The 16,463-nt window shown below is 46.7% G+C and overlaps 1 protein-coding gene across 5 annotated transcripts in view; it reads left to right on the top strand.

Moving 5' to 3' along the window:
- myo5aa (myosin VAa) overlaps window positions 1–16,463 on the top strand; it is a 51,975-nt gene that overhangs the window by 5,620 nt on the left and 29,892 nt on the right. For all 5 annotated transcript variants that reach the window (XM_056607848.1, XM_056607849.1, XM_056607851.1 and 2 more), the window contains 12 exons: window positions 4,134–4,244; window positions 5,338–5,509; window positions 6,009–6,153; window positions 6,633–6,789; window positions 8,511–8,654; window positions 10,115–10,196; window positions 12,131–12,238; window positions 12,616–12,722; window positions 13,568–13,833; window positions 14,481–14,562; window positions 15,052–15,192; window positions 15,505–15,630. In XM_056607848.1, the coding sequence (XP_056463823.1) occupies window positions 4,134–4,244; window positions 5,338–5,509; window positions 6,009–6,153; window positions 6,633–6,789; window positions 8,511–8,654; window positions 10,115–10,196; window positions 12,131–12,238; window positions 12,616–12,722; window positions 13,568–13,833; window positions 14,481–14,562; window positions 15,052–15,192; window positions 15,505–15,630 (1,641 nt within the window). The remainder of the gene's footprint in view (window positions 1–4,133; window positions 4,245–5,337; window positions 5,510–6,008; window positions 6,154–6,632; window positions 6,790–8,510; window positions 8,655–10,114; window positions 10,197–12,130; window positions 12,239–12,615; window positions 12,723–13,567; window positions 13,834–14,480; window positions 14,563–15,051; window positions 15,193–15,504; window positions 15,631–16,463) is intronic.

Raw genomic sequence — 16,463 nt, 5'->3', positions numbered from 1 at the left:
CTCTGACCTTCTCCGCCTTCGAGGTCACCCTTTTTTCACGCGTTAAAGTCACCTTCTGTGACCTTCACACTCATACCCCCACCCCCAGTCCACTCAAAGGTCATCCAGCAGGGGAAGAGGTTCAGGCATACGCGTTTAGAATGGGCCCTAAAAAGCACAAATGAGTTTGTGTTTCATGTTCATGAAGTCTAATTCATGAATAGTATGTTTTGGTTTGGACTTCTGTCCTGGCAAGGCCAAGACCTCAGGTTGATTGTACGAACATCCTTCTGCGCCGTTGGCAGAACTTCTACATCTGCAGTGTTCTGCTGTGCTGTTGGTCACCTACTGCCTCGTACAGATTTATTGAGACTGAAGATATGTACAAAGTTGTAGATGTAGGATTGGTAGTTGAGCTGATACCATGGCACCAGTTCATAGGCTGGTGACCAACAAAAACTACATTTCTGAGCTGAAGATCCATTTCAGGATGATCAAAAATGAATATTGTTCTTGTTCAATATCATGTATTTAGTTTAAATATCATGGATCATTTGCACAAAAGAGCAATATCATATAGTTTGTTTTCTTCAGATATACTCCATGTACATCTGAATTCTAATAATATTACTACGAAAACAAATTGTTGCAGTATGGGGTAAAGGTTAATTGTGTGTGCATGCGTGTGCTTTCGTGCATGCATGCACACGTTACATACATGTGTGTGGGCATATCATTTACGTGGCGGTGTGGTTGACTTGGATCAGATCAGCCGGTGTTGATCCCAGACTAAGCCGAATGATCCAGTCCTAATTCGTTCTCTCAGTTCGAGAAACAGGCCGACCAGCCGCCAAGTCAACAGCAGCCAGAGGACCTCAGCCTCAGCGCTAGCTTCTCATCTCCCGTCTGATCTGTGAACCGCGGTGCTGCTGCTAAGAGGGCCCAGGCTCTGCCAATTTACTGAGTGGATCCGAGTTCCTCTGAATGTACATTTCTCCCCAGATTTCCTCCTCTCACTAATTGGTAATGTTATGGGAAATAACAGTGACCATGTTCATTCAAGGTTTACTTTAAAAGAAAACTAGTTTTATGAATAGGATTCATGTACATATCTAATGTGATCAACTATAGACAGATATGTGGTTATTATACAGTGGTTATAGGCCTATATCATATGTGCCATTTGTTCCCTTTTATCTATTGAAAAATGATCTTCAATAGATAGAAAAATAGAATGATAATGGATAAAATTATCTTCCTTGAATTTGATGTACTTCACATGGATTAAATTGTTATTGATTGATTTCATAAGCGTGCAAGCATTTCTGGATTTTCCCATGATCAGTAAAAAGTAATTTCCTGATCACATTATGTGATGACAGTAAGCATTAGCTGTGTAATGACTCAGCTTAAATGGCAAATACAACATTTGTTTTCTCCTAACATTCCTACACGGAAGACCGGCACAGGCTAGAGCACAATTTGGACAGCAACATCATAATGCACTCGGTCCAATCAAACACATTTTCTGCACATTCTGTTCAGGGAGATGAAGCAACAAGAGGTTTGCAGATAATACGTAGGGCGGGGAATCAGGGAGTAGACCATCTTAAGCCAGTAATCACATTTCATTAAATAAAAGATCCTTTGACTCAGGTCGATACTGTTTTCTTTTCTGTGCCATTGGACATCAAAGATCTGTGTATGTTGGATCCTGCCTCTCTTGTTGCAATGCTATCACAGGAAGTTGCAAATCCACTCCCTCAAGCATGTTTTAAAGGTAGGGTAGGCCGGATCAACCAGAGAGAGAGTAGGCTAAAGTATCCAACCAAAATGATCCCTTCAGGCCTTCCTCCAAAAACTGTAGTTCTCCTTGTGGCAGATTGCGTGCAAGGTTGCGATGTACGTAGGTATGCTATCCAATAATTTCCTGCAGGCCAAAATAAATGACTTTACCGGCCTGCAAGAGCCACAGATGTAGGACTTTTGGGGTGTTGAGGTACTGTGCTCTGAATTTGGCCAATCATGTCTTTTCAATCCATCCATCAATGACATGTCCTGATAAGCCAGATGCACTTTGTTGTGCATGTCTCTCTTAATCTAAAAATATTGCTTTCTCACTGCTATATAGTCTGGCCTGACTAGTATCTAGTAACGCATACCCACAATTATTTTCACTGTCCTAACTAGTATCATCTTTGATTCAGATCAACACAAGGTTGTTAATCTACAGGCTACCAACCCCTGTCAGAATGTCGTCGCATGTCATGGTTGACCTTAGCTGTCACTTCTTCAGCTGGGTTAACCTCAGTCGGACACACACTCGGAGAGGAGAGGAGGGTGCGCTCACTAACAGAGGGATCAGCATTCTAGTGAATTAATTCACACGTGTGTGTGTGTGTGTGTGTGTGTGTGTGTGTGTGTGTGTGTGTGTGTGTGTGTGTGTGTGTGTGTGTGTGTGTGTGTGTGTGTGTGTGTGTGTGTGTGTGTGTGTGTCATTCACACCATAAGGAGGTGTGATGCTGTTTCTGCCGTCGTCGTCCCTGCTACCTTCCCATAAACTCAAACCCTCCTCTTGTCTCCTCTCCTCATGTCACTCTCTTGTCTCCTCTCCTCATGTCACTCTCTTGTCTCCTCTTTAAGCCCTTGTTTTGAGGCAGCTCTCGCTGGGGACAGGGGGAGGAGGGAGGAGGAGAGAGGACATAGTGATAGGACATAGGTGATGAGACTAGTAATAACACTAGAGGGTACTGCATCTCATAACTTCCCAAACCGCTAAGCCTGTCCGTCTCTCTCCCCTGACATTCTTTTCCGTTCTCATGCTACCGAATGAGCTCTGGTGCATGTGGTCTACGAGAGTTAATCCTCAGATCTCCCTTTCCCTCCCCCTCTCCCTCCCTCCCTCTCCCCCTCCCTCCTGCTCCTCGCTCATGTGAACGTGATGTCATGATTCAGGTGATGGGTGATGATGTAGCGCCTGCACACCGAACCTAAGACATGTTTGCTTGGTGGTACAATGCAGCCTTTCTCACCGCTGCCCTGAGTGACATCATCACGACTGCCGTTGAAACAAACACGCTTTTTCCAGGAGTCCAAGCTGTCAGACATTTCTGGGAATAGTCTAGTGCTCCGAGGATCGCTGCTGATGTTAGCGGCACTATTGAGCATTGAGTTTGTTCGTCGCTGAATATGTTCTACTAAGGTGGAGTTCTATCAAAGCAAGAGGCATTTAAATGCCCTGAGAGGACCAAATCCTCCTTGACCTAAAGATTAGAGTGTGTGTGTGTGTGTGTGTGTGTGTGTGTGTGTGTGTGTGTGTGTGTGTGTGTGTGTGTGTGTGTGTGTGTGTGTGTGTGTGTGTGTGTGTGTGTGTGCATAGTTATATAGATAGATACATTGTACATACATTCATACATACATATACTGTAAATACATAAATATACTGTAAATACATACATGGCCTTCTCATGCACAACCTTTTGTGTGTGTTTGTGTGAATGATTCTTTGAGCCCCGCCATGCATGAGTTAGGGCTCAGCCATGTGATCGTTAGTTTCCCACATGTCTGAGATCAGCTGAAGGCCTCCACCCTGGGGGCCCCAGCCAGCATGGGGTCCTCCATGCCAGGGGCCTCCATGAAGGACGTGTACATGAGCATTCAATAATGCATTCCTAGCACTGTATAGTGACACCAGCGCCACAGTAGCAGTCTGTGTTTATTCTCACTGAGTCCACCAGGAATATGTTATCTAGGCCTAGGGGCCACGTTCATTAGCACCAGGGAGGGTAACTGAATGCACAGTAGGCCGAGGGTCACTACTGAAGACTAGGTATGCTGGGATTGTCCCCATATCCCATTTCATATTGATGTGATTTGCAAAATGAGATTATGATATGTATCTCTGAAACGATCAGACATAAGGTAGCAGCTGAGGGCACATGCAATGTAATTAACGTAATTTCATTTAGTTTTTAACAGTTAAAATCATACGAGTCAATCAATGATGTGCTATTTAGGGCCTGGATCTTGACATATTGTGACAGCCCCAAATGACGCTCTGGACTAACATTGATATTTAACATCCTGATTATCTTCGGCTCCAGGGTTTCTGCTTGTGCTAACCAGTGTCCTTTCCCTCCCGCTCTCTCTCCTAGTTGGCTCGGGTGTGGATACCTGATGCAGAGGAGGTCTGGAAGTCGGCTGCGCTCACCAAGAACTACGAAGATGGCGACGGCTCCCTGCAGCTTGCCCTGGAAGATGGAACGGTAAGGTCAAAGGTTGAGAGGAAAGAGCACAACAGCAATCCTTCCTCTTCTACCCCTCTCATTTAAAAATTAAATAAGTTAAATGTGAAGAAAAAAATCCTAACCTAAAATCCTCTAAAAGAGATAAATTATTCACAAGTCCAAGTGGGCAAGCATTCAACCCAACCATTAATGCAATAACGTTTTATTTTATTTGTATAGCCCTTAATATCGGGCAGCGTCTCAAAGGGCTTATCAGACCATATATTTATGACCCCCACCCCCCCCCCCCCCCCCCCCTGACCCTAGACCCCAGAGGGCAAAAAAAACTCCCTTTATTAGCAAGGAAGAAATCTGGAGAAGGAATGCAGAGTTGGGGAGCCCTCCTTCCAAGGATGATCAGAGTGCAATGGCTGCCATAATTGACATACATACATGCATTCATACAGACAAAACATTTTAAACCGGGGATGGGGTGCTGGCCGGATTACCAAAAGGAGAGTCCAGGGCAGGTATTCAGTTGAAGTAATAATCCTGTTGTGGCGTGATCTTCCTCCTCCTGTCGGCTGTGCAGAGCTTACTGCCACTGTCCTCAGTATCATCCTGATCAAGTCACACCCCTCCCACATGTTTTTCCCACATCCCCTAATATACTATTCTACCTAGAAACGTGTCACATTGCTCACATTATGTAAGAAACGTGTGTTGAAGGCTGTTTCAAGACCTCTAAACAGAGCTGGTTCATAACTCATAATAATAATCAGTGTAATCGTTAGTTATACAATGAATCAGTGGCCAACAGAAGGGTAGTTTGTCTCAACGAGGGGGGTTTACTGGAGACTCCGTCTCCTACCCAGAAATGTAAATTAATTGTCTTCTTACAATTCAGAAACTTTAATGTGAGTGGAGTTTAATTCAATTAATTCATTCATTCAATGGCTTGTGTGTTTTTATTGTAATACAGATGACGAATCATGTGGTGATTTGTCCCCTTTTGACGTGCCCATTTTCTTGTGTGTGTGTGTGTGGGCTAACTTTGACCTACTGTTTGCAACCCAAAGCTGATATCCGTGCCCTTTTTTGCCTTTGATCAAAAAACAATTAACGAATGCAGAACTTGGAGCATAAGCTGGACCCCAAGACGAAGAACCTGCCCTACCTCCGGAACCCGGACATCCTGGTGGGCGAGAACGACCTCACGGCGCTCAGCTACCTGCACGAGCCCGCCGTGCTCCACAACCTCAAAGTGCGCTTCATCGACTCCAAGCTCATCTACACCTACTGCGGTGAGCACGCGCGCACTCGGTCGCACGCACGCACGCACGCACATACACACGCACATTTACATGAAGCAATTTATCCAAAGCCACTTACGATGAGTATATTTGTCAGAAGAAAGAGAAACAATATGCTGTGTCCGTACAGTAAGGATGTTCATAGAACCAAGTGCCAAGCAATAACAATTGCACGCACACGCACACACATACACGGACACATTCACGCACGCACACACACGAGGTAACGGACCACGGCTGGATGCTAATCGAGTGGTTAGGCTGCTTGACCTCACATCCCAAACGGGTTCACCCCAGACTGGGTTCCGACCCGTTGTACGCAGTCCGCCTGTAGAGGCCTCTCTCGCCCTAAGCTGTTCTGCCGCTCATCCAAATGGTCTCCTAATGTAATGAAAAGTAAATGGAGTACAGATAGCGTGCATCGTTGGCCTGTGGTGCCCTGCCCAACGCGTGCTCCTCTCATCTCCTCCTCTGTTGGTTCCCGATGCAGGCATCGTGCTGGTGGCCATCAACCCCTATGAGTCTCTGCCCATCTACGGCTCTGACATCATCAACGCCTACAGCGGGCAGAACATGGGAGACATGGACCCACACATATTCGCCGTGGCAGAGGAGGCCTACAAGCAGATGGCCAGGTGGGTGTGGGTGGGTGTGGGTGTGGGTGGGTGTGGGTGGGTGGGTGTCACCTAAGTAGAATTAACTTTTTACTGTTGCTTGCAACCATCCTCTCCTCTCTAGGTTTGTAGGTCAGAAGTGATCTAGAAATAGACTCCCAGTGGACAGTCTCTCCGCCTTTCTGTCTGACTGTCCATCTGCCTGTCTGTCCATCTGCCTGTCTGTCCGTCTGTCCGTCTGTCCGTCTGTCTGTCTGTCTGTCTGTCTGTCTGTCTGTCTGTCTGTCTGTCTGTCTGTCTGTCTGTCTGTCTGTCTGTCCGTCTTAAAAGACTCAAACAAATGCAGAATGTATGTTATAGGTTAGGGTCCTTTCACAATTGGCAGAAATCCTACAGAAGCCTTTTGATTCAGTAGAGGGTTTAAACGTGCACACACACACTCACACCTATGCTCATCGTCAAGTCTCGTCACTTCCTGCCGCGGCCGTGCGTTCTCCCAGGGACGAGCGGAACCAGTCGATCATCGTGAGCGGGGAGTCGGGCGCGGGGAAGACGGTGTCGGCCAAGTACGCCATGAGGTACTTCGCCACGGTCAGCGGCACCACCAGTGAGGCCAACGTGGAGCAGAAGGTGCTGGCCTCCAACCCCATCATGGAGGTGAGCGTCATGGTTACCTCCCTCGTCCCCTTCAGCCCCGCTGCTGTTTCCTCTGACTACTTCCGTTACCCTCCTCTCCCTCCTTCGCTGGTCACCTCGTCTCCCCAGCCCGTCTCCCTCTCTCTTCCCCTCTCTCACTCTCCCCTGCCTATCTCCCTATCTCCCTATCTCCCTTTCTCCCCCTCTCTCACTCTCCCCTGCCTGTCTCCCTCTCTTCCCCTCTCTCTCTCCCCTGCATGTCCCTCTTTCTCTCCCTCTCTCCATCTCTTCCCCTCTCTCTCTCTCTCTCCCCTGCATGTCTCTCTCTCTCTCCCTCTCTCCATCTCTTCCTCTCTCTCTCTCCCCTGCATGTCTCTCTCTCTCTCCCTCTCTCCATCTCTTCCCCTCTCTCTCTCCCCTCCATGTCCCTCTCGCTTCCCCTCTCTCACTCTCCTCTTCTTTCACTCTAACCCTAACCCTAAATCTGAATCTATCACACTCTCGACTAGATCTCTCGCCAGAGCTGATCGTGTGTGTGTGTGTGTGTGTGTGTGTGTGTGTGTGTGTGTGTGTGTGCGTGTGCGTGTGCGTGTGTGTGAGATTAGGGAGCAAGCGACAGATCTCCCCTGTGCCCAGATGGCAGCCCTCCCCCTCCCTCTAAGAGCCCCCTCCCCTCCTCACTCCAACACAAGACACACCCCTCAATGGTGTCATCGGCCTCTTTTCAGTGCACACTTGACGTTGATCCACCAATCATAGAGCAGCTGACCGCCTGAATAGAGGATTCTTTGTCCCTGTTAATTTAGCACGCTCGCTTGTCACTGTGTGTGCGTTTTGTATGTTTTTGCTTAGGGGGTGTGTGTTTGTGTGTGTGTGTGTGTGTGTGTGTGTGACGTGGACGTGTGGTTTCAGCCAATGGCGTAACATCATGGTGAAATGCCTGGTGCAAATGTTTATTTTGTGCCCCTTGACAGGACTTCAGAGCGGGGGGGGGGGGGGGGGGGGCACTGGTTTCAGCTAATGCAAGGTCCGGATGGGAATACCTGCCAAGCTGAAAGCCTGCTTGTTGCCCCAGTTGGACACAGAGCCTGTGTTGCAGCCTGAACTCCGCTGGCTCCATGCTCTCTCACACTATCTTTACTCTGTGAGCTCTGAGCAGGCTCCCTGCTCTGAGCAGGCTCCCTGCTCTAACACACAGACTGTCTTAAGTCTGTGAGCTCTGAGCAGGCTCCCTGCTCTAACGCATACTGTCTTAAGTCTGTGAGCTCTGAGCTGGCTCCCTGCTCTAACACATACTGTCTTAAGTCTGTGAGCTCTGAGCAGGCTCCCTGCTCTAACACATACTGTCTTAAGTCTGTGAGCTCTGAGCAGGCTCTGTGCTCTAACACAGACTGTCTTAAGTCTGTGAGCTCTGAGCAGGCTCTGTGCTCTAACACACAGACTGTCTTAAGTCTGTGAGCTCCGAGCTGGCTCCATGGCAGCGGTAGCGGTAGTGGAACATGTCTATATCCACATTTGTATGATGTAATCTAATGACCAAAAACCAAGGTTTTTGGCCAGACCTGAATATGAACCGTCTTCACCGTGAATCAAAACAAAATGGAAACCTAAACTGGCTGTCTGAACACAGATATGTCATCTGATCGGGCAGGGCAATATTTGGGATGCGGTCTCCCTTGGTTACCGGCGCGCTCCCATCCTGTCTCCCTTGGTAACCTGCGCTCTCCCATGCTGTCTCCCAGGCCATAGGAAACGCCAAGACGACCAGGAACGACAACAGCAGTCGCTTCGGCAAGTACATCGAGATCGGCTTCGACCCGCGCTACCGCATCATCGGCGCCAACATGAGGACCTACCTGCTTGAGAAGTCCCGCGTGGTGTTCCAGGTGAGCAGCCAACACTCTCGCTCTCTATCTCTCTCTCTCTCTCTCTCTCTAACCCTCTCTCTCTGACTCTCTCTCTCTGACTCACTTACTCACTCACTCACGCTCTTGCACGTCACCCATGCACGCTCACACCGCTAAACACACACACACGCATACACGCACGCCCACACACACTGGCTTGATGGTTAATCACTTAACTTGTGTTGAAATGTTGAACAATTAAAGGATCTTGAGTGTGTGTATAATAAGCGATGGACAATAATTAAAAACACAGACAGAAGGCAGGGTTTTTCATCGGGCAGAACATGATTTACATAGGAGTAGACGTTACAGACTAGTCCTCAATGTTCTCTTTTTGTGAATCACTAAGAGGTTGTCCATGATAAATGAGGATGAATGCTAGTATGGCCACCCTCCCCTTAATCCTCCCAGCCCTTGGCCTGACTCTGACTCACTCACTCCCTCACGGTGTTCCTTAAAGCAGGACTCTTTCATGCCCTCGTAGGGGAGGGGCCCCCGGACAGGATAAGAGGGGCCCCTGTTGGCGTCACAGGCGGCCATTATGCCCTCGTCTGCTCGTGCTGCCATGTCTGATTATGAGACGACTTCTGTCTGAGGCTCGTCTGGGCCTCACACACCTCCCTCTCTCTAGTGCTGCGAGAACATTCAAAACTCGAAATAATGAATGATATTATGTAGGTCAAACCAACGGAGACATGCAGTGAAGACATGGATGTTGCTGCAGGAACAAACCATGTTTATTCCCTCCTCCTACTGTACACGTAAATCACGAAGCTTTCTCGTTAACAGGAAACGCAGAGAATCCTTTTTTTGTTGTTAGTGTTAGGTGGTTTGTTTTGAATATTTGTTCATGTTGTCCTTCCGAGACACTGTGCATAACTGCTCCTCCTTCGTGCTGAGCTGCAGAATCCAGTTAGAGCCGCACAGTCCTGTTTAAGCAGCAGGGCCGGTTCTCCCATATCCCGGAACATGTACAGTAGAGAATGAGGAACAGGATTTTTTTATTCACACACACACACACACACACACACACACACACACACACACACACACACACACACACACACACACACACACACACACACACACTGTGTTCGAGGTTCAATGGCTGGTGGTTACGGAGGCTGAGGAATGAGGAACAACTCTGCCTTACATTTTTGACATGCTTAAGGTGTGTGTTTGTGTTCTTTACATAACTAAGGGAAGGCAATACAGGTGTTTAGGTGTGGTTTGATACCGGACGAACCAAACGTATGATTCAATTTTTTGGACTTCTTAAGTCAAAATCCGTCCTGGTTAAAAGCATACACAGTGAATGAACTCTTTCAGACCACTCATCCACTACACGCTTGGAACGATTCTATAGGTTGTCGTAAACATTCACGGGTCCTCGTGAACATGTCCTGGCCGTATGTTAAGTGTGGGATGTGTTCTTGCAGGCGGACGAGGAGAGGAACTACCACATCTTCTACCAGCTGTGTGCTTCGGCTCACCTGCCTGAACTCAAGGATCTGCGTCTGGGTAGGTCTTGCTCACGCTCACCCTGAACACCAGAACAATACCGGCCTGCACTCACAACCTGACCTGTACCATAACACACTACCACGCTGCACTCAGAACCTGACCTGTACCATAACACACTACCACGCTGCACTCAGAACCTGACCTGTACCATAACACACTACCACGCTGCACTCAGAACCAACCCGTCCCACCAACCCACTACCACCCTGCAGCCAGTACCTGACCCGTCCAACCAACTCACTACCCGGCCTTCACTCAGAACCTGACCCGTTGCTGGTTCCTCTGAGCTAATGCATTACGTAATAACAAGCATTCTTTAACCTCTTAAACTCGAGGTTCCCCACATTTGGGGAACACTGCCCTTATTATGTAGAAATAGTCATATCAAATTAAGCATAAGAAACTCCGCTACAAGCACATATAAGTTATTTTTACACACAACAAACACAACTCAAACACCAAGCATATTAATTAGACAAATTAGACAATTAAAAATAGGCTGGACTTAAAGGGAATTTTGGTCATGGGGCCTGATTCCCAAGTTAGCCTTAGTGTTCTTTATCATTGGAGACAGTTTTCAACACATTTCATTCAGTCCTTCTAGTTGCAGAGTTTGCTCGGGCTAGGCTAGCGCATGGCAACGGGCAATACTAGCCTGCTAATAAAACAGTCTTACCCACTCCACAGTACACCCGAGGCAAATCAACTATAACGCCAGGCGGTCGATGTAAATGTCTGTGTTGATAGAATAATGTTAGAACTAAAACCAACCTTAGCACTCTTAGCAGTGCCTGGATCCGTGTTGTGGACATGAAGGAGTTATCGTGTAGGAGTCTGTTCTGGCTGACCAGACGCCATGTTCATATGCTCCCACTGTGGACACGCACCTGCTCATGCTGCTTACCGGCACACATGCACACATGCACATGAACTGATTCACACACACACATGCACACACTAGCTCACTCTTGGCACTGTCACTTAAATTGACTCAGTTGGCATTCATCTTTTCGTTCCTTCTTTTCTCTCTAATCTCTCTCGGTTTGCCGCTCTTGTGTACATTATCTTCCTCAAGTCTTGTGACTTCCAGATTTAAGAATAAATGCAGGGGTTGTCTCTGTAAAACCGAAGGCTCTTGTTGCCGGGCAACAGGATCCACTTTATCCTGTTGAAATGACCAAATACTTTCATTTTGCGATTTGAAAAAATGTGAATGCCTATAAAAACTTCCATCGTCCATTTATTTACCCGGCTGATCCATCTGTCCATCCAAACTGAAAGAAATAACATGTTACAGTCTCTGCAATGTGTGAGAAACCATCAGAATCAAGTAACTAAATGATGGACTCCTGTCCATTCTAAATGACTGGGCAGCGTGTGACCAGTGACTTGGCTGGGCTGGCTGGGGGGTGTGAGTGGGAGGGTTCAGACTCAGAGTGTCGATTTCTGTTAACAAAGAGGGAGGTTCGGGCTGGCATGCATTTATTATTTGTGGAATGTGTTAGTTATTGGATGTGATTGTCTTAACTTCGTAAAACGAAATCCCTATCGATGTCCTGGTTAACTAAAGCTTTAAATGTTATATTTTTCTTACTTGTGAAATAATTTTGACGTCGTTTTTGTTCATAGATTTTTCGTGCTTTGGATATTTTTATTGACATGCCTGAAATAAATATAATCATTCAATCAATATAATCATTCAATCAATCAAAGCTACGCGCTAGCTGAAATGCTACACATAGCGACTTTAAGTTATTATTCCCCCACCCCACCCCCCATCCTTCCAGTAGGCTTCAGGGTGAGTTAACTCACAGCCGCCCGATGAGGCTCGCTGAGGGTTAGTTGTAGGAAGGAGCGCTGGGTAGCAGCTAACGGCTAACGGCTAACGTTTCACACCTCGTTTTCTTCCCGCCTCTCCCGTCTCCCTGCAGGAAGTGCCAACGACTTCCTGTACACTCGGCAGGGCCGCAGCCCCGTCATCGAGGGCGTGGACGACACCAAGGAGCTGAGCACCACGCGGCACGCCTTCACGCTGCTGGGTGAGACGCCGCACGCGCACGCACACGCACACACAACCACGCCTCCACGCGCACACATCCACACACACAACCACTCACACGCAACCACTCACACGCAACCACAGACACGCATCCACAAACACATACTTGTTTGTGTGTGTGTGTGTGAGTTGGAGTCTTGGCTCTGATTGTCGCTTAGTGTGGGGGGGCTCAAGACGCGTGATTTCAATAGAGATGCGTCGATAAATCCATAAAATATTATACAAATATACGTGTGTGTGTGTGTGTGTGTGTGTGTGTGTGTGTGTGTGTGTGTGTGTGTGTGTGTGTGTGTGTGTGTGTGTGTGTGTGTGTGTGTGTGTGTGTGTGTGTGTGTGTGTGTGTGTGTGTGTGTTTAGGGGTGAACGAGTCCTACCAGATGGGGTTGTTCCAGGTCCTGGCTGCCATCCTGCACCTTGGCAACGTGGAGGTGAAGGACCGGGACTCTGACAGCAGCGTCATCCCGGTAAGCCCCGCCCTCCTCCACAACACTGGTCTACGATTGGTAGAGCCCCTAGGCAAAGAGCAAATAGAGGCTTGCTAGGTTTCTGTTCATGTGTTACTGCAAGTGGCTGTTCATGTGATAATGCTATTGGCTGCTCATGTATTCATGAGAGTGGCTGTTCATGTGTTAATGTGAGTGGCTGTTCATGTGTTCATGTGAGTGGCTGTTTGTGTTATTGTGTTGTTCATGTGTTAATGTAAGTGGCTGTTAATGTGTTAATGTATTGTTCATGTGTTCATGTGAGTGGCTGTTCATGTGTTCATGCAAGTGGCTGTTCATGTGTTAATGCTCGCGGCTGTTCATGTGTGAGAATGAGAATTGCTTTTGTACTGTGCATCTTGTGTTGTGCGTCATTGTAAGGCATGACCTAGTGTTCTGCATGTATACTAACTGATTATAACACCTGATAGGATGGTTTTATCACTGGTAAAACAAGGTCACCTCTAATGACCTACCGCAGACAAAGAACCTTACATTAACACAAACGGAGCCATTACATGCACACCAGAGGCCTTGTAGACATTCAACCATTTTGATAAACCTATAGATATATTTGCAAAGATAGTTGAGCATTCGTTCACGTCATTGATTTTAATGGTTTAAGGTAGAACGAATGAAACGTTACTTAAGGAAAAGTGAGAAACTATAAGTCAGGAGGAAATATATCAGACAACACCACATTTGATATTGTTGTTTATATTGCCCTGCTGATAATGACACAATATTCTTCACAGCTAAGTCTTGGTGAAGTCATGGCTCAGATCGACATGTTCACCGGAGTAACGGTTTTAAACTCTCCACCTCAGCCCAACAACAGCCACCTGACGGCCTTCTGTGAGCTGGTGGGCGTGTCCTACCAGGACATGTCCCATTGGCTGTGCCACAGGAAGTTGCGGACGGCCACGGAGACCTACATCAAGACGGTGCCGCGGCTGCAGGCGGTGAACGCCCGCGACGCGCTCGCCAAGCACGTGTACGCCAAGCTGTTCAGCTGGATCGTGGAGCACGTCAACAAGGCGCTGGTCACCAACATCAAGCAGAGGTCCTTCATCGGCGTCCTGGACATCTACGGGTACGGCGGAGCGGAGCGTTGGATTATTATTATTTTATCTTACTTTATTTTATTTTTATTTTTTTATTCGTGAAAAAAACTGAAAACTGAACAAACAAGGTGCCTCTCGTTTGTGGAGACATGATTGGCTTGTTCTGCTTTTCTTTTTTTTTGATGATTTTATTTTCAGTTTTAAATTTTTATATTACGACATGCATAGACCAAAAAAAAAAAAAAAAGGCTACCAGACCCAATATTATTTGCTGCAATCTACATGGTGTTATATAGTCAGGTTATTCTGTTCCTCGATGTGATCAGTTCACTCAAAGTCTTTGGGTTTGAATTTGGATCAGTGTCGATTTGTGATATGCTGATGATGATGATGTTGATGATGATGATACATTAGATCGATTTCCTCAATGAGTGTCTCACCATGTAGAACGCGTACTATTAAGGGACAGTCCTTACTGCAGCAACCCGGGTTTGATTACTGCCCGTGGTCCTTTGCTCCATGTCTTACCCTCTCTCTCCCATACATTAATTTCTTACTCACTAAGTAATAAAAAGGATAAACCTTAAAATCGAATTAAAAAAAATAAATATTGAGTGTCTACCCGATGTAGATGCCTGACCTCCGCTTCTTTCTCCCTCAACCGCTCCCACCACAGGTTTGAGACCTTTGAGATCAACAGCTTCGAGCAGTTCTGCATCAACTACGCCAACGAGAAGCTTCAGCAGCAGTTCAACATGGTCAGCAAACACTGTTGGAATATACACCTCTCACTTGTAACACTATTGTGTGTGAGGATTCTGTGTTGTTTTTATCTGGTCGCAAGGAATATTGGTGATATTTGCATACACCTCTCACTTTAACTCTTTTATATGTGTGTGTGTGTGTGTGTGTGTGTGTGTGTGTGTGTGTGTGTGTGTGTGTGTGTGTGTGTGTGTGTGTGTGTGTGTGTGTGTGTGTGTGTGTGTGTGTGTGTGTGTGTGTGTGTGTGTGTGTGTGTGTGTGTGGTTTTATATATGTGTATACCTGTTTGGTTATATATGCGTATTTATTTTTATTTTTTTTATTTTTTTGGTGTGTTTTTTATGTATGTCTGTGTTTTTTATGTGCGTGTGTGTGTGTGTGTGTGTGTGTTTGGTTTGTATGTGTGTGTGTGTGTGTGTGTGTTTGGTTTGTATATATGTGTGTTTGTTTTTTAATTATGTGTGTGTGTGTGTGCGCTCCCCCAGCATGTGTTTAAGCTGGAACAGGAGGAGTACATGAGGGAGGAGATTCCGTGGACGCTGATCGACTTCTACGACAACCAGCCATGCATCAACCTGATCGAGGCCAAGATGGGCGTCCTGGACCTGTTGGACGAGGAGTGCAAGGTTCACCTCACCCTCCTCAGCTCCCTAACCCCAACGCATGCTAATGCTAACGCACCCTAACAGATCTATGACTACACTCTTGTGTACTGTTTGCAGTTTTTTTAGTGTTGTCCCCTCGAAGGAAAGTAGGAGTCATCCATGATCCGCTTACATTATGTTTCCAATCCGATATTCCCTCGATGCCAAATGCTGTTTGGTGGAATGAATAAAACCAATTAGATTCTAAAAACAAGATGGGATAATGCTTTATCGATCCCAGGCGAGAGGTTCTGACGCTTGTCCATCCCCCCCCCCCCCCCCCCCCCCCCCCAGATGCCAAAGGGTTCGGACGAGTCGTGGGCCCAGAAGCTGTACAACACCCACCTGAAGACCTGCTCGCTGTTCCAGAAGCCTCGCCTGTCCAACCGGGCCTTCATCATCCAGCACTTCGCTGACAAGGTCTGCCGCCACAGCCCAGCTGTCGCTCGCAGCTTAGATGAGACCCAGCGGAGGATGGGATTATCCCCGGGGGAGTTGATTCGCCGACAGTGGACTTGCCTTCCTTAAAATGGAAAACTAGTCTATGTGTGTGATGATAAACACATATAATGATATATTGCTATATTCCCCTATGCAGGCTAGTTTATGCATTAACTTAATTTAAATTAAGTAAAGGTACTTAGTTGTTTAGCATCTTATCCTAGCTATCTTTGTTGTATAGGGGAATGGGTTAACCTAGCGATGGTTAGTGCTTGGCACTTGGTTCTATGAACATCCTTACTGTACTGACGGCGATATATTGTTGTTTCTCCTTCTTCTGACAAAAGTACTTACTGTAAGTCGCTTTGGATGAAAGCGTCTTAAATGTAATGTCAATTTACCATGAGTTAATCCATGCACTGTTAACCAAGCAGTTTTAACAGTGATTAGTGAATTTCTATTGAAGTAGAGAGCCTCTATGTGGTAATATGAGAGTTCAGCTTCATATGCATGGCTTGAAAAACTCATGTTCTGCAACATCAACTCGCTTTCTGCACCAAAGCATCTCAAATCTTAGATCTTTGACGTCATTGGGTAAACTTTCCACTGTGTTTCCGCGTACGGAGGGGTCTTTAACGGCCCAGGGGGACGGTTCCCCTTTCAGAGGGTAATGGTGGATAAAGCCTCTTCTTGTTCCCTGGGTGGCCTCGTTAGTGCGTTAGTTTCCCTCAAAGAAAGACCATATTGTTTAGGATTGGTGTTAATTCGACTGAAAATTATATATAATAATGATTGCAATCGGTTGACTTTCT

Source organism: Gadus chalcogrammus, chromosome 14 (genome assembly GCF_026213295.1).
Source record: "Gadus chalcogrammus isolate NIFS_2021 chromosome 14, NIFS_Gcha_1.0, whole genome shotgun sequence".
NCBI classification, from domain to species: domain Eukaryota; kingdom Metazoa; phylum Chordata; class Actinopteri; order Gadiformes; family Gadidae; genus Gadus; species Gadus chalcogrammus.
The sequence above is the reverse complement of the archived record's forward strand: the minus strand, read 5'-3'. Positions and strand labels throughout refer to the sequence as shown.